Source organism: Phyllobates terribilis, unplaced genomic scaffold, assembly GCF_046119375.1.
Source record: "Phyllobates terribilis strain yellow unplaced genomic scaffold, ASM4611937v1 Scaffold_9__5_contigs__length_417890890, whole genome shotgun sequence".
Lineage (NCBI taxonomy): Eukaryota > Metazoa > Chordata > Amphibia > Anura > Dendrobatidae > Phyllobates > Phyllobates terribilis.
In genome coordinates, this window is record NW_027362769.1 from 101,455,229 (window position 1) to 101,471,264 (window position 16,036).

Consider the following 16,036-nt stretch of genomic DNA (forward strand, 5'->3'; position numbering starts at 1 on the left):
GCAAGGGGGGAAGAGAAAGCGCTGAGTCTGCCCCCATGTGCACCGTCTCTGCCTCCCTTTGCACTGTCTGGGACCCCCTGTGCGCTGTTTGTGACCCCTTTGCGATGTCTGGGGCCCTGTTCTTGAGTATTTCACTCAATCCTGTGCGATGTCTGGGGCACCTGTGCAATGTGTGATGTCTGGGGCCCCTGTGTGATGTCTGGGGCCCCTGTGCACTGTTTGGGACCCCCTGTGCGATGTCTGGGGCCCCGTGCTTGAGTATATCACTCAATCCTGTGCGATGTCTGGGGCCCCGTTCTTGAGTATATTAAAGATTAAAGTATATTAAAGTATATTAAAGATCAGATTTTTCACGTTTATGAGCACCATTGAGTGATATACTCAAGAATTACCTACTTTTTCAACATTTTATTGCTTAAAACTCTAAACACACAGACTTTTGTTACTTCAACCAGAAAACAATTTTTCAACATTTTATTGTTTCAAACTCTAAACACACAGACTTTTTTTTACTTCAACCAGAAAATCTTGACGGTTCATAAAAAACTTGACTGTTCAGGATATAATAAAAGTCATAACATTCTGAATCTTCAGCTTATAAGGCTGCATGCCCACTATGCGTTTTTCAAGCGTTTTTGCCACAGAATTTCTGCAGCGAAAATGCTTAAAAAAACGCTTGGTAATACGTGCCCCATGGTCCCCAATGATAATCCGCATGTGCTATGCACATGCTGCGGAAATTTCTGCTGCGGATTATCATTGATTTTGATCATTGATCATTAATTTTGCGGACACGCAGCGTAATTGCCGCCATTGACTTGCATTGAATCGCTTAATATCCGCATGACTACATGTGCACATGCGGATATTAAGCAATTCAATGTGCGGATGGTGCCCGGGTCTGGAGAAGAGGAGACTCTCCTCCAGACCCGGGTACCATAGTACCTGTTAAAAAAAGAATTTAAAATAAAAAATATACATTATACTCACCTTTCGATGTCCCCCGGTCTTCTCTATGGTGCGTCCTGTCTCCCCGGTGGTTCGTGATGGTGTAAAAGGACCTTCCATGACGTCATTTAGTCATGTGACAGGTCACGCGACCGCTGACGTCGGATATTTGGCAGTCGGCTTTTAGTGAGAACCTCCTTTTTTCCCATAGTAAATAATCCCTTTCTCTGTTAGATATGGCTTATATGTTTGTCTAAACTGGGACTTGGCATTTGAACGTTTCTCTGGAGGTAGATCGTAGATCCACTGGGGGTACTTTTGTTCTGTTGCAGTGTAGAATCTCAAAAGCTGATCATACAGTTGGTCTTCCATTGTTGTCAAAATTGGAAAACTTATTTTTTTGTTGAAGGTGTTCCAAGTTCACTTTATATACCTCATCAGGATAGAATAGGAACTCACACTGGAGAACTTAAAGTGCATATCATAGAGAGCAGGGAGAAACATACATAACATGTTACAACACATAACATTAACTATGCACTGATGGAACTGCACCATCTACTGTCAGTTCAATGTAATGCCTCCAACACATGCTGTAAGTCTAGTCCACCCGTTCCCATGCACTAGATTTGCTGCTGATTTTCCACAGGGAAAAAAATCAGCAGCCAATCTGCATCAAAATCCGCATCCCAATGATGTGGATTTTTTGTGCAGAATCACAGCAGATTTCTCCGTGTCACGTGGAAAAGGGAAATCTGCTGCAGACGGCATCAAAATCTGACAAAAGCCGCATGAAATGGTATATGGTTTGTGTATGTGCATCTATATATACTGTAGCACTACAGCAGCAAAAACACACGAATATTCTGCCCTAGAGGAGTATAGACCATGGGTATATTATAAGCCTAGGCCAAACTATACCCCGGGGTATAAATTGGCCTAGACCAGATTATACTCCTCCGGGCCAGAATATACCCCTGCTGCTGTAGATCAGATTTTTCACGCTTATGAGAATCATTGAGTGATATACTCAAGAACGGGGCCCCAGACGTTGCACAGGGGCCCCAAACTTTGCACAGGGGCCCCAGACGTTGCACAGGGGCCCCAGACATCGCACAGGAGCCCCAGAGATCGCACAGGATTGAGTGATATACTTAAGAATGGGGCCCCAGACAGCGCACAGGGAGTCCCAGATAGCGCACAGGGGGGCAGAGAAAGCTCACAGGGGCCCTGCGCGCTGTCTCTTCCCCCTCTTGCTCGCTGTCTCTTTCCCCCCTTGTGCGCTGTCTCTGCCCCCCTGTTCGCTGCCTGGGGCCCCGTGCACTGACTTGGGCCCCATTATTAAGTATATCACGCAATGGTTCTCAAAAGCCTGAAAAATCTGATCTACAGCAGCTGGGGTATATTCTGACCCGGAGGGGTATAATCTGGCCCAGGCCAATTTATATCCCGGGGTATATTCTGGCCCAGAGGGGTATAATCTGGCCTAGGCCAATGTATACCCCGGGGTATAGTTTGGCCTAGACCAGAATATACCCGGGGTATAATCTGGCCTAGGCCACTTTAACCCCAGGTATATTCTGGGCGGGGGGTTAATCTGGCCTGTTACACTGGCACTGTTCCAGCGATGTCGGCACAGGACCTCCAAACCTCATTTGGGTGACATTTTTGTGGCATGCTAGCACTGCAGTCAATAAACAGTTGTTGATTGGCTGCTGCTCATCGATATTCCATGAGAGCATACTCTAACATAAAAGTAAAGGCTGCAGCTGGTCAGCAACCGCTGATTGGCTGCAGTGCTGACATGCTACAACAATGTCACCCAAATGCAGTCTGGAGGTTCTATGTCAACACTGCTGGAACCGCATCCAGTGTGGGAGGTGAATATGAACTTTCTTTTATTTTACCAGGGAAACTTGCTTGGGCTGTTAAGAAGGGGTTGTGCAAGTAGTAAACAACCCCTTTAAATTTTCTATAGTATCACAATAAAATGGTTGGTTGACTGAGAGATCCTAGTCATGTAGGTTGATTAAATTAAAAAAGGCACATCAACATTTACTTATCCTTTTACCAGATAGATAATTACATATAAATACACATTACGTCACTATTATACTGAAAAAAGGTAACAAATAATAATTTCAAAGGTTTTTCCAAAATTTCATAAACAGCACCATTTCATTTTCTTTTGGGTAATCACAACCCAATTCTGGATTGGCATTCTTACAAATCTGGCCATAAACTTGAGATATTTTTCTGCTGACCACTGGCATTTCATGAAATTGTTATGAATGTCTATCAAATATGCATTGGGGATGAGTCCCCACTATTTGATGATGGCAGAATTTGAGAAAAGAAAATGATCAGGTAGTTTGTTCTCACAAGCAATAAGTCAGTGACAGAAGTGTCTTATTCCCCCCCGCCCAATGACAACATATCAATATTTACTTCATCTGTAACACTACACAATTCATATTAAGACCAGAGGAGTTCAGGAGTGGTAGCTATGGTTCTGTTTTGTGATAAAAGCATTTATATGATAGACTGTGGAATGTGGCCATGGTGGTCGAAACAGGAGCATACAGATCGTAAATGGTTATTCTGTATGTTGGACACAGTCAGAGGTGTATCTAGGTTTTCCAGCACCTGGGGGCAAGAATTCAGTTTGGCGCAAGCTCCTTCCCCAAACGGTGTGAGTAGTCATTGTCATGTGACCAATCATTCATTCATTCATTATGTACATATGGAATTTTGGAAAAATGGAACCACAATATTGCTCTAGAAAAATTTACATTATAAGGAAGGTACTTAGCACATAAATTGGCCAATGCATATGAGCCCAACAGCTAACGTCAAAGCGCACCTTATTGTTGGGTCCCTGTCCTGATAAGAAACCTCTCTTGAAGTAAAAAACCTACAATTTATGGGGTGGCTGATGGGAATAGGAGTGCACATGTCACAGAAGTTTGCTACAAACTCCTATGATATGTGCACTCATATTCTCATCAGCCATAGATGGTTTTAATTAGCTGGTTCCTTCCACCCCATAAATTGTAGGCTTTTTAGTCCAAGAGAGGTTTCTTATCAGGACAGGGACCCAAAAATAAAGTACGCTTTGACATTAGCTGTTGGGTTCATATACATTGGCCAATTTATGTGCTAAGTACCTTCCTTCTACTGTAAATTTTTCTAGAGCAATATTGTGGTTCCATTTTTCCAAAATTCCATATGTACATAATGTAGTACTCATCTATTTTTCATGGCAGTAATGTACTGTAGTTCCAATTTTCTAAATTTACCATTCTAACAACCTAGAATGCAGCTATATATTTTTCTAATAAATATAATTCAGAATGCAAGGATCAGTTCACAAAAAAAGCAGCGGTGAAGCAATGTCCGAACTTCTTCTGGTTCTTGACTTGTAAGGTGTTCCTTGAAGACCAGTTTAAAGGCCACTGTGCCAATACTACAGCATGGTCCCTCTTCATACCCATATAGTGTATTTTAACTTTACCTCAGTTTCTCACAGTCCGGATCCTCATCTGTTGTTCCTTTTCTAACACTACATTCCACATTGACACTTAACTTGAAAACAGTCCATACTGTGCCTGTGTGTTCAGGAGCATCCCTACAAACATTTTTTTTTTTTACAGAATACCAAACTGTTTCACTATTAAACTTTTTGTTTGAGTTTCTCTTTTTGTGTGCTGTGTGAAATATATGAACATGGTTCTGTGAAAATGTACTATTTGCCCCTTTGCTTCACTTGGAATCATCTGTTATTTAGTTGCCCCTCATTATCAAAACGAATATTCTTGAAATTTTGTAAGCATGACACTAATGTAGTATTAGAAATAACCACCACCTCTACCGAAACTAGATAATACTTATAAGGTGATGAATAGATTTTTAATAAAATTTGTTATTGAATATGATGTTTGTGATAAATATGTTTTTAGAAAACCTAATCAATAATGTACTGTAGATGGTTTTGTTGGTTTGTACTCAGTCATTTTCATCAACATGGCTATAGGTGTAAAGATTCTTCTATCATCAGAGAAAGGTTTCTAATTTTTGGTAGACAATCTTTTCATCGATGGCCAGATTTGGAGTGAAATCAGTTGAAAGGAGGAACTGGCTCTGACAATGTCCTCCAACTGTTGATCCAATCAATGTGCAAAGTGACTGGGGTAAATGGAGCATAAAGTATACAATATGTGGTTAAATCAGGGGTGGAGAACCTTTTTCTGCAAAGGGCCATTTGGATATTTATAACATAATTGAGGACTATACAAAATTACCAGCTTGAAAATGATCCTGCTATATTTGGTCAAACAATTAACTCAGCCCAAATGTGACAGCTGGAGTTGTTTGGTGCGGCTGTGATCTTAGATGGTACTGATGATATTGCTGCTTGCAACTGTTTTTCCAAATGTTCATATTGTCTGGAGCATAGCTGGCTCTTTGTGATAATAAGTTTTGTAAAGAACTTGCAGCACTAAGTTGTTCTGAACATAGTTGTATATTGCATTGCATGTCTCCTTACAGTGGGAAATTCATCACTGCTCAAGTGGGATTGATGCATATACATCATATAGGAGACACCGGGGCTGGTGCATCTACATCACATAGGAGACACTGGGGCTGGTGCATATGCATCACATAGGAGACACTGAGGCTGGAGTACATATACCACAGGAGACATTGAGGCTGGTTCATACTTCACAGGAGCCATTCGGGGCTGGTTCACACATCACAGGAGCATTTTGGGGCTGGTTCACACATCACAGGACACATTTGGGGCTGGTTCACACATCACAGGACACATTTGGGGCTAGTGCACACATCACAGGAGCAATTTGGGGCTAGTGAACACATCACAGAAGCTATTTGGGCTATTGCACACATCACAGGAGACATTTGGGGCTTGTGCAGGCTTCTCAGTAGACATTTGGGGCTGGTGCATACATTACTAGAGACATTGGGACTACCGCAGCGGTTTTCATCTGTGGAATGGAAGCACATTTGGCGCTAGCTATGCCTACAGAGTACATCCAGACACTAACTGAATCCTTCATTGCATGCACCACAGCATTCACTAGTGAACTCTACGTGCTTGCATTGCAAGAAGGAATTAAAGGGACAGCTGCCGGCCCAAACACTGTGGTGCCCGGGAATCTGCCTGGGGCTGGAGAAAAGGTCATCTGCCTGCGGGTCAGAGGTTCCCCACCCCTGACTTAACATTTTCTCTTAGTATATGGCCTTCATCTTAGTACTTATTATCCAATGCTCCAAGAGGTGAATATCCTGTATAAAACTGTAGCATGCTGTAATAATTTTTATTGCAGATGGTGAATGAAATTGGAAGCACGTGACAATATTTTGTGCTTGAGGCTAAAGGAATTTGAAGGCAAAAAGCAAGATAGAAAAATACTTCAACTTGTCCTTCATGATTGATCAATTGCCACACATTTTCAAAACCCCCCACATTTAGAATTTTTGTCTGCAAATAGATGAAAATTTGCTACCTTATTTTGTGGCCTCTGAAACTTGATCTAATTATACTTTAACTATTTAAAGCACTGAAATCATTGTTGTCTATATATACATGCCATGAATTTATCTTTACCTTTTAAATACCCATGGATACTTTACTGTTTAAAAATTATGAAAAGAATTACACGGGCTGTGTGCTAGTTTTTTGTTGTTTTTTTTAATTTAAAAAACAGACCCATGATGGTCTAAAAAATTTTGGTGCTCATGTACTGGACCCCTGCTGTTCTTATGCTTCGATGCCTTTGTCTCCTTATTCCTACTCTGGTGGAGGACATCATGTGGCATCTGCATCCAATCAGCAGCAACTGATTGACTGCAGTGGTGTTGTTCCATCTGAACAGGAAGAAACAGTCCCTGAGCTCTTTTTTCCGGCTTAGACAGACTGTCACTACTTTAGTCAATAAGTGGCCTCTGATTTGCTGTAGTGGTCATGTGACATCTTCGTGTGCCTATTTTTGCTTTAAAAATAAATTACTTGAAAACCACTTTGAAGTTGGTGACTATTTAAAGAAGCGCTCCCATCAAAGTTTTTATCTTATTAATATATTGCAGTCATCATATTATATAGCACTGTGTACTTACAATTGCTCATTTTGCCTTTCTACCCAGATAATTCTTCTGTTTTCCATTAGTTCTATGACATCACTTGATTAAAAACTGACAAGCTGAATCATTCTAAGCTCTATGTAGAAACAGGAAGTCTCGTTTCCCTGCATGAGTTAGCACTAGAACTACAATTCTACTCACTGCAGAGTCCCTGGCAGGGGAGAGGAGCAGAGCAGCTGGATCAGGAGTTGAAGAGGGGGGTGACTCATGCAGGGAAAAGAGGATTTGTACAAACAGCGTGCATTGTACAAATGATGTCATGATGTCTTAGGGCCTAGTAGTCACAAGAGGATGCCAGCTGAGGAATTTTGCACTGTCCTGAATTGGCAGTACAGATGTGCATGCGGAACCGGAGTCCTGCAAATGTTTTTGCTCAATTGTACTCTCTACATCTACACTTTCATGTAACACAGCTGTGTTATACCATAATAGGGGACATTTACTAATGTAGTTGTGCCACAATTCTGATGTTAGATGTGACATATATACAGATGCATCTCACAAAATTAGAATATCAAAAAGTTAATTTATTTCAGTCCTTCAATACTAAAAGTGAAACTCATATATTATATAGAGTCATTACAAACAGAGTGATCTATTTCAAGTGTTTATTTCTGTTAATGTTGATGATTATGGCAAAAATAATAACACAAGTTATTATCTCAGTAAATTAAAATAACAAAAAACACCTGCAAAGATTTCCTAAGCATTTAAAAAGGTCCCTTAGTCTGTTTCAGTAGGCTCCACAATCATGGGGAAGACTGCTGACTTGACAGATGTCCAGAAGGCAGTCATTGACACACTCCACAAGGTCCCAGAGTTCCAATTTTCATTTGGAAATCAAGGTACCAGAGTGGTGAGGAAGAGTGGAGAGGCCACAATCCAAGCTGCTTGAGGTCTAGTGTGAAGTTTCCACAATCAGTGATGGTTTGGGGAGCCATGTCATCTTCTGGTGTAGGTCCACTGTGTTTTATCAAGACCAAAGTCAGCGCAGCCGTCTACCAGGAAATTTTAGAGCATTTCATGCTTCCCTCTGCCGACAAGCTTTTTGGAGATGGAAATGTCATTCTCCAGCAGGACTTGGCCCCTGTCCACACTGCCAAAAATACCAATACCTGGTTTACAAACAACAGTATCACTGTGCTTGATTGGCCAGCAAACTCGCCTGACCTTAACCCCATAAAGAATCAATGGGGTATTGTCAAGAGGAAGATGAGAGACACCAGACCCAACAATGCAGACGAGCTGAAGGCCGCTATCAAAGCAACCTGGGCTTCCATAACACCTCAGCAGTGCCACAGACTGATCGCCTCCATGCCACACCACATTGATGCAGTAATTAATGCAAAAGGAGCCCCGACCAAGTGTTGAGTGCATTTACTGAACATACAGTTCAGTAGGCCAACATTTCAGATTTTAAAAACATTTTTCAAGCTGTTGTTATAAAGTATTCTAATTTACTGAGATAATGACTTTTGTGTTTTCATTGGCTGTAATCCATAATCATCAACATTAACAGAAATAAACACTTGAAATAGATCACTCTGTTTGCAATGACTCTATATAATATATGAGTTTCACTTTTTGTATTGAAGAACTGAAATAAATAAACTTTTTGATGATATTCTAATTAAGTGAGATGCACCTGTATTTCAAACAAGTTTATCAGTTAAATGCACGAAAAAGAACAGTGTCTAGAAAAAAGGGTGAAGTTTTGTTGATTTGCAATCTTAAGGTGCAAAGTAGAGTTGGTACGAATCGATTTGCATGTCTCAGTCTTTCAGCCATGACATTGATCTGTGCTCATTGGATGGGAGCGGGAGTACTGCCTATTACCTGACAGCATTTGCGGCCCTTCATCTGGTGCGACATCGTCGATGCAATGTAACGTTTTATTAGGCCGGCTAATCAAAAGAACCGCGGATGCTGTCAGGTAAGAGGTGGTTCTCCCGCTCTCATCCAGCGGACACAGACCACTGGATGGAATGGTCACTGGCTGATGGACTGGGATGTGCAAATTTATTTGCACCAACTCTAGTGCAAGGAAATAGCCTAAATTTTACTACCCAAGAAATAATATTACAAAGAAAAGAATCTAACCAGAGCCAAACATTCGCCAAATCTGTGATCGATAGTACGCCAGAGTGATAGATTTGTGGCATTTTATGACTGCCTTTTTTACATTTACATTTATGTTCTATAAATTATAGACTGGAATATTAAATCTGCCCCAATGTATTTTGTAAAAGCAGTTTTCTTGTCTACTAGTCTCTTGTAGTTGTTAATTTAACTATATGGAGCTAGTCAATAGCTTATTAGTTTTAATGTGACAAGATTGACAAGCGGCTTATAGCAAAACCTTTCTTTTGACAGCATTCAAGGTTTAAAACTCAACAAGGGGGACATGCACCATTTATAGAACAGAAGTACTTCATGTCCCAGAGATGACTTCCAGATAAAGTAAGGCTGTGAATAGCTAAGCAGATTTAAGCTGCCTAAAGTCAACATGGCATTAAGTGGTCAGTTTCATACATTTTAACAAACTGAGTAATCATTATAATATATAAAGGAAAGCACAGAATGTTTAGTTTATATACTACTAATTTAGTGAAGTCCCCTCTGCACAAGTGCTCATGTCAAAATCTTCTGTAGTACAAAAAAGAGAAGGGGGCTCTGTAGAAAACATCAATCTGGATTGTCCGATTTGATTCCAGACATTACAGACCAGGACAGAAGGGTCATTTGTTTATTTCCCCCTTCACCACTTTTCATAACCCTTAGACAAATTCTCTATACATATGTTTTCTAAGAATACAGTACTTTTGTAGAGTTGAGTTCTATGTGCAGTAGATCCTTGTCATCTTGTAGCATTGAGGATGGTACCAACTAGGATAAGTTTCTTTCTCTAAGAATGCTGCTTCATGGATGTACTTAAAAGTTTTTTTTTATATTATTGGCTTAAAATCGAATAGTCAGGTAGGTGTTACCTAACTGCGGGGAGCCGGCTGTCAATCAGCATGACATCGGTAGTCCCGCCCCATCGACAGAGCAGCCCGGAAGAGGAAGAGCCGCTCTGTTGACATTGAGAAGCTCAATCACAGACAGAAACAGCCAATGACCGCTCTGTGCCAGTGCAGGGTAGAACAGGCAGGAAGACAACAACTACCTGCCTGTTCTTTTTTTAAGCCCATAGAAGAAAAAAAAAGTCCTAGAGTAAAGAAAAAGTCCTGGATAAACCCTTTAATAGTTTTCTTGGTCAGTTAATGGTAACTGTATATATGCTTACAGAGTATCTTTTTACAGAGATTTAATCTGACTGCCAGATTGGAGTCGGGAAGTGAATTTTTCCTCAATGATGTAAATTGGCCTATACCGCATGGTTTTTTTTTGCCTTCCCCTGGATCAACACTGCGGAATAGCTGCAGTGCACAAGAAATAGGCTGAACTCGATGGACGCTTGTCTTTTTTCGGCCTTATAAACTATGTAACTATGTAACTATGTAAGAGATTCTTTCCAAAATATATTAAGACGATTACTTTATTTAAAAGTAGAATTAGAAGACAAAATTAATTTAAAGTGTAACTAAACTTTGTCAATATTTTTTCATATTTGTCAGATACCTTAACTCCTCTAGATTTGGGGTGGGGGTCTGGGTCCTGTGCACTGCTCAGGGATCAATTGAGTGATAAGATGGAGTCTCAGGTCTTGGACCCCCACCGATCTGCAAGCAATTAAAGTGTCTGCCAAATATGAAAAAAAAAACATAATCAAAGACAACATGAACAAAATATCAGTCTAATTAGAGGCTGTAGGCAACAGAAGGGCATGAACAGAGAATTTATTTCTTTATTCAAACCTTAATGCACAACCTATCAAGTCAAAAGAGTCAAATGTTCACATTCCACCCACTGCCTACCCAAGATCTTGTAGCAATTAAAGTACTTCTATTAAAACTGTCACCAGGTTCTTGCATCCAATATACTTGTAATTCCCTACATTTAAACTAAGTGCTAAGCGTAAAAGCTATGTTAAAGGGGTATTCTCAAGTTGTCTTTTGAGCAGATCAGAGCTATACAGTTTTCTTACTTCGTGGTTGCTTGGGTAGTTGGGATGGGCACGCCTCCTTGAATTAAAAGTGCTGATCCAAGCGCTTTGCCCTGCTACTATACATTAACAATCTATCAGTGTTTGTTCTGCAATATATTTGCATAAAAAGATAACAGCATTTGAATAAGCGCACAGCTCAGGAAAGTAAGAGCCCTGATTACAAGAATTTCTCTGGAAACTTCCTATGCAGGGGCATAGGGAGATTGTGATTATACAGGACGGATGAGAGCTCAAGTGTAGAGGGGGAGGAGAGTAACATATTGCTGTATCGAAATCAATGGGCTGGAGAGAGCTGTCTGGGATGTTAGCAGTTAATTCCTCCTGGAATGTAACTACTGCACACATTCTAGGCTATAGTGTAGATCCATGGAAACAAGCTGTACACTATGTAAGATAAAAGCTCTCACAGCAGGAGAATGACAGCCGATAGATTATGCAAGTCAATTGTAAACATGCTTATTTTCATGCTGTTTATCTAACTAAAGCAATTTAATAACATGAGATTACCCCTTTAAGCTGTGTCCAACAATATCATTATGTAAGCTGTCTGAAGTCGCCCTCTATAGTCAACCTAACCAGATTCCATGGGGGTCTATAGAGAACCTGATTTTCACTAAACATCCCCTGATGTAAAAACCAACTGAATTCATTTTGTAAAGGCAGAAATTTTCTTTAGAGAATTCTTAATGTGCCATGTTGAATCTTTAGTTTAACAATGTTTTAAAAAGTTATTTCTAAGATAAGGAAGAGCACAATTATCTGATCACTGGAGCTCTAACTCCCAATGATCCGAAAACAGGGCTCTGGAAGTTGGGGACTGTGCTCTGTGTTAAATAGAGTGGGGTTACGCATTCTCAACTTCTACTCCATTCATTGTCTATGGCAATGACAAAGAAAGCCGAGGAGAGCACCGTTCTCTGGATTTCATAGGGGTCCCAGTGGTCAAGCCTCTAGTGATCAGCAAGCCATCCACTATTCTAGATAGGGGAAACCTTACTATCTCGGAAATAACCTTTTAAATAGAAAAATAGATTTCTTCACCAGATAAAATCTTTGAGAAACTTTTTTCTCTTTTCCTCTGGTCTGGTTAACTTCTAAATTGCAGCCTAAATCTGCTCTGTACTGTGTGTCACTTAATGAAGACCCTCTATAATTTCCATTGTCTAATCCAGCACAGTCCTATATATTGTATATTATTTAAGGTCTATAAACACAGATTTTATTCTATATGTTTTAGTAATGCATGGAAATATACAACACTAACAATTCACACATCATCGCTGGTGCTAAAGTCTTTATTATAAATGTTAACATGTCATTTTCATCTGCAGGATAAGGAGATAAATCAAGAATTTCCGTGAATATTTTTTGCATTTCACTGTATGGAATATCACATTATGAACCTGCCACAAATAACAACTTTCTGCTTTAGGTATAGAAAGAATAAGAAACACCTTGTCGACCATGAAGAGCAATCCTTAATTATAGAAGAAGTGTCTGCCAAGGATTCTGGCCAGTTAATAGCTTGCACATCAGTCTATAAAGCCACCATCACTTCCATCAGTGATGCCAAGCTGACAGAAAGCAGACCACCAGGGGTCTCAGATGTTGACTGGATAACACTTTTTGTCATCTATATCTGTGTGTCGCTTATGTATTGGATACTGTATTAGCACAGCTTGTCAATGACTTTAGATGGATTTTACTATTTTTATTTAAAGGGGCCTCCAACCTCTAAAATAGACAAATAGTTCACAGAGTAATATAACATACCTATTGACTATTGTGAAACAGTTGACTGTTATTTTAAGGAGTCAGACAACTACTTTAAATTAAAGCACTGCATTATTTTGAAGTTTATAGAATTTACCTAAGCAAGAAGCAGAGTAACTTTGCAAATATGTTGTATCACTTATCACATTTTGATCGTGATTTACAGCCTTTATCATACTCCAGAGCTGCATTCACAATGTTTCAGAGCTGAAATTTCCAAAACTGGGTGATTTGCATTCATGGATGTCTAGCTTTTACTCCAGACACTGTAGAGTAATCGGATATAGAAAGACTATCTCTCCCACTCCATCACCGAAGCTCAGAAGAGCTGTGAGAGATGTGTCTGCCAAGGAGCTTGTTGACTGTTTCCTGTTACTAACATCATAACTTTGAGGCAGGAGAAGCAATGCAATTACTTTTATATAGTTATTCGGATATAAATAATAGTTATCATAGATATTAATATAAATGTATAATTCCTGTAAACATTGTGTTCAAAAGTGAACATGCAATCTAGACCATACAGTACAGACCAAAAGTTTGGACACACCTTCTCATTTAAAGATTTTTCTGTATTTTCATGACTATGAAAATTGTATATTCACACTAAAGGCATCAAAACTATGAATTAACACATGTGGAATTATATACTTAAGAAAAAAGTGTGAAACAACTGAAAATATGTCTTATATTCTAGGTTCTTCAAAGTAGCCACCTTTTGCTTTGATGACTGCTTTGCACACTCTTGGCATTCTCTTGATGAGCTTCAAGAGGTAGTCACTGGAAATGGTCTTCCAACAATCTTGAAGGCGTTCCCAGAGATGCTTAGCACTTGTTGGCCCTTTTGCCTTCACTCTGCGGTCCAGCTCACCCCAAACCATCTCGATTGGGTTCAGGTCTGGTGACTGTGGAGGCCAGGTCATCTGGCGTAGCACCCCATCACTCTCCTTCTTGGTCAAATAGCCCTTACACAGCCTGGAGGTGTGTTTGGGGTCATTGTCCTTTTGAAAAATAAATGATGGTGCAACTAAACGCAAACTGGATGGAATAGCATGCCGCTGCAAGATGCTGTGGTAGCCATGCTGGTTCAGTATGCCTTCAATTTTGAATAAATCCCCAACAGTGTCACCAGCAAAGCACCCCCACACCATCACACCTCGTCCTCCATGCTTCACGGTGAGAACCAGGCATGTAGAGTCCATCTGTTCACCTTTTCTGTGTCGCACAAAGACACGGTGGTTGGAACCAAAGATCTCAAATTTGGACTCATCAGATCCAAGCACAGATTTCCACTGGTCTAATTTCCATTCCTTGTGTTCTTTGGCCCAAACAAGTCTCTTCTGCTTGTTGCCTGTCCTTAGCAGTGGTATCCTAGCAGCTATTTTACCATGAAGGCCTGCTGCACAAAGTCTCCTCTTAACAGTTGTTGAAGAGATGTGTCTGCTGCTAGAACTCTGTGTGGCATTGACCTGGTCTCTAATCTGAGCTGCTGTTAACCTGCGATTTCTGAGGCTGGTGACTCGGATAAACTTATCCTCAGAAGCAGAGGTGACTCTTGGTCTTCCTTTCCTGGGGCGGTCCTCATGTGAGCCTGTTTCTTTGTAGTGCTTGATGGTTTTTGCAACTGCACTTGGGGACACATTCAAAGTTTTCCCAATTTTTTGCACTGACTGACCATTTCTTAAAGTAATGATGGCAACTCGTTTTTCTTTACTTAGCTGTTTTTTTATTTTCATAATACAAATTCTAACAGTCTATTCAGTAGGACTATCAGCTGTGTATCCACCTGACTTCTGCACAACACAACTGATGGTCCCAACCCCATTTATAAGGCAAGAAATCCCACTTATTAAACCTGACAGGGCACACCTGTGAAGTGAAAACCATTTCCGGTGACTACCTCTTGAAGCTCATCAAGATAATGCTAAGAGTGTGCAAAGCAGTCATCAAAGCAAAAGGTGGCTACTTTGAAGAACCTAGAATATAAGACATATTTTCAGTTGTTTCACACTTTTTTGTTAAGTATATAATTCCACATGTGTTAATTCATAGTTTTGATGCCTTCAGTGTGAATGTACAATTTTCATAGTCATGAAAATACAGAAAAATCTTTAAATGAGAAGGTGTGTCCAAACTTTTGGTCTGTACTGTACATATATCGGGTAATCTGTACATTGTGCATCATGTAGGTTGTATATTTAATTTGCTATTAGTTGTTATTATTAATTATTTATTAGTTCACTAAAATGATCAAACTACCTATAACATTTAGAAGATGAATTTACAGAGATTGGCCACTACTTTTCCATAGGAAAGGCCATCAATATCTGCGACACCCAGCACCCCTACCAATCAGCTGTTACCGGCACCAGCCGGAAGGTCTTGGATGTTGCAGGAACACAGCAGGTATGGCATCTCTATAGTGGCCACGGTCAGGTACTGCAGATCCACCCTCTCTTCAAATGACTAAGAGATGGATCTGTAGTACCCGGCCATGGCCATTCTAGTTTTGAAGGAACTGCTGTGTTCTGGTAGCATTACAACTTCTGAGTGCCAGTAACACTACTTTAGCATTGATGACCTTTTCTTTAGGATAGGTCATCAATGTCTGATTGGTCAGGGTCCGACACCCGCACCGGCGCCGAACAGCGGTTCTCAATGTTGGTGACGGCGACCGCCGGCCGGAACTACTTAATTGCTCTGTCTTCTGCTAGTGGCCGTGGCAGTGTACTACACATTCGGCTCCTCTTCAAATCAATAGGAAGCAGATGTGCAGTATACTGCTGTAGTCACTATCAGAGGACGGAGCAGCTCCACAAATGGGCAGTTCCGGCTGGTGGCCACCAACACTGAGATCAGCTTTGCGTCTGGGGTGCTGGGTGTCGGACTCCGACAGATCAGATGTTGATGGCCTATCCTAAGCACAGGCCATCAATAGAAAAGTGCAAGGCTCTAAAATGACATTTGGATACTCGTCATTATCAGCAAAACGTTACTTTAGACTAAAATTAAAGGGAATCTGTAGCTGTAGGTAGTTTTAAGTCC

At 40.5% G+C, this 16,036-nt stretch overlaps 1 protein-coding gene across 2 annotated transcripts in view; it reads left to right on the forward strand.

Moving 5' to 3' along the window:
* The window catches only part of CCDC141 (coiled-coil domain containing 141), a 271,474-nt gene extending 257,963 nt beyond the window's left edge, over positions 1-13,511 (forward strand). Inside the window, exons 23-24 of one of the 2 annotated variants that reach the window (XM_073646810.1) lie at positions 9,484-9,570; positions 12,651-12,710. In XM_073646810.1, coding sequence (XP_073502911.1) covers positions 9,484-9,529 — 46 coding nt within the window. In that variant the 3' untranslated portion in view covers positions 9,530-9,570; positions 12,651-12,710. Of the gene's footprint in view, positions 1-9,483; positions 9,571-12,650 lie in introns of both variants that reach the window. The other variant, XM_073646809.1, reaches the window with a different exon arrangement.
* Positions 13,512-16,036: the final 2,525 nt, after the last annotated feature.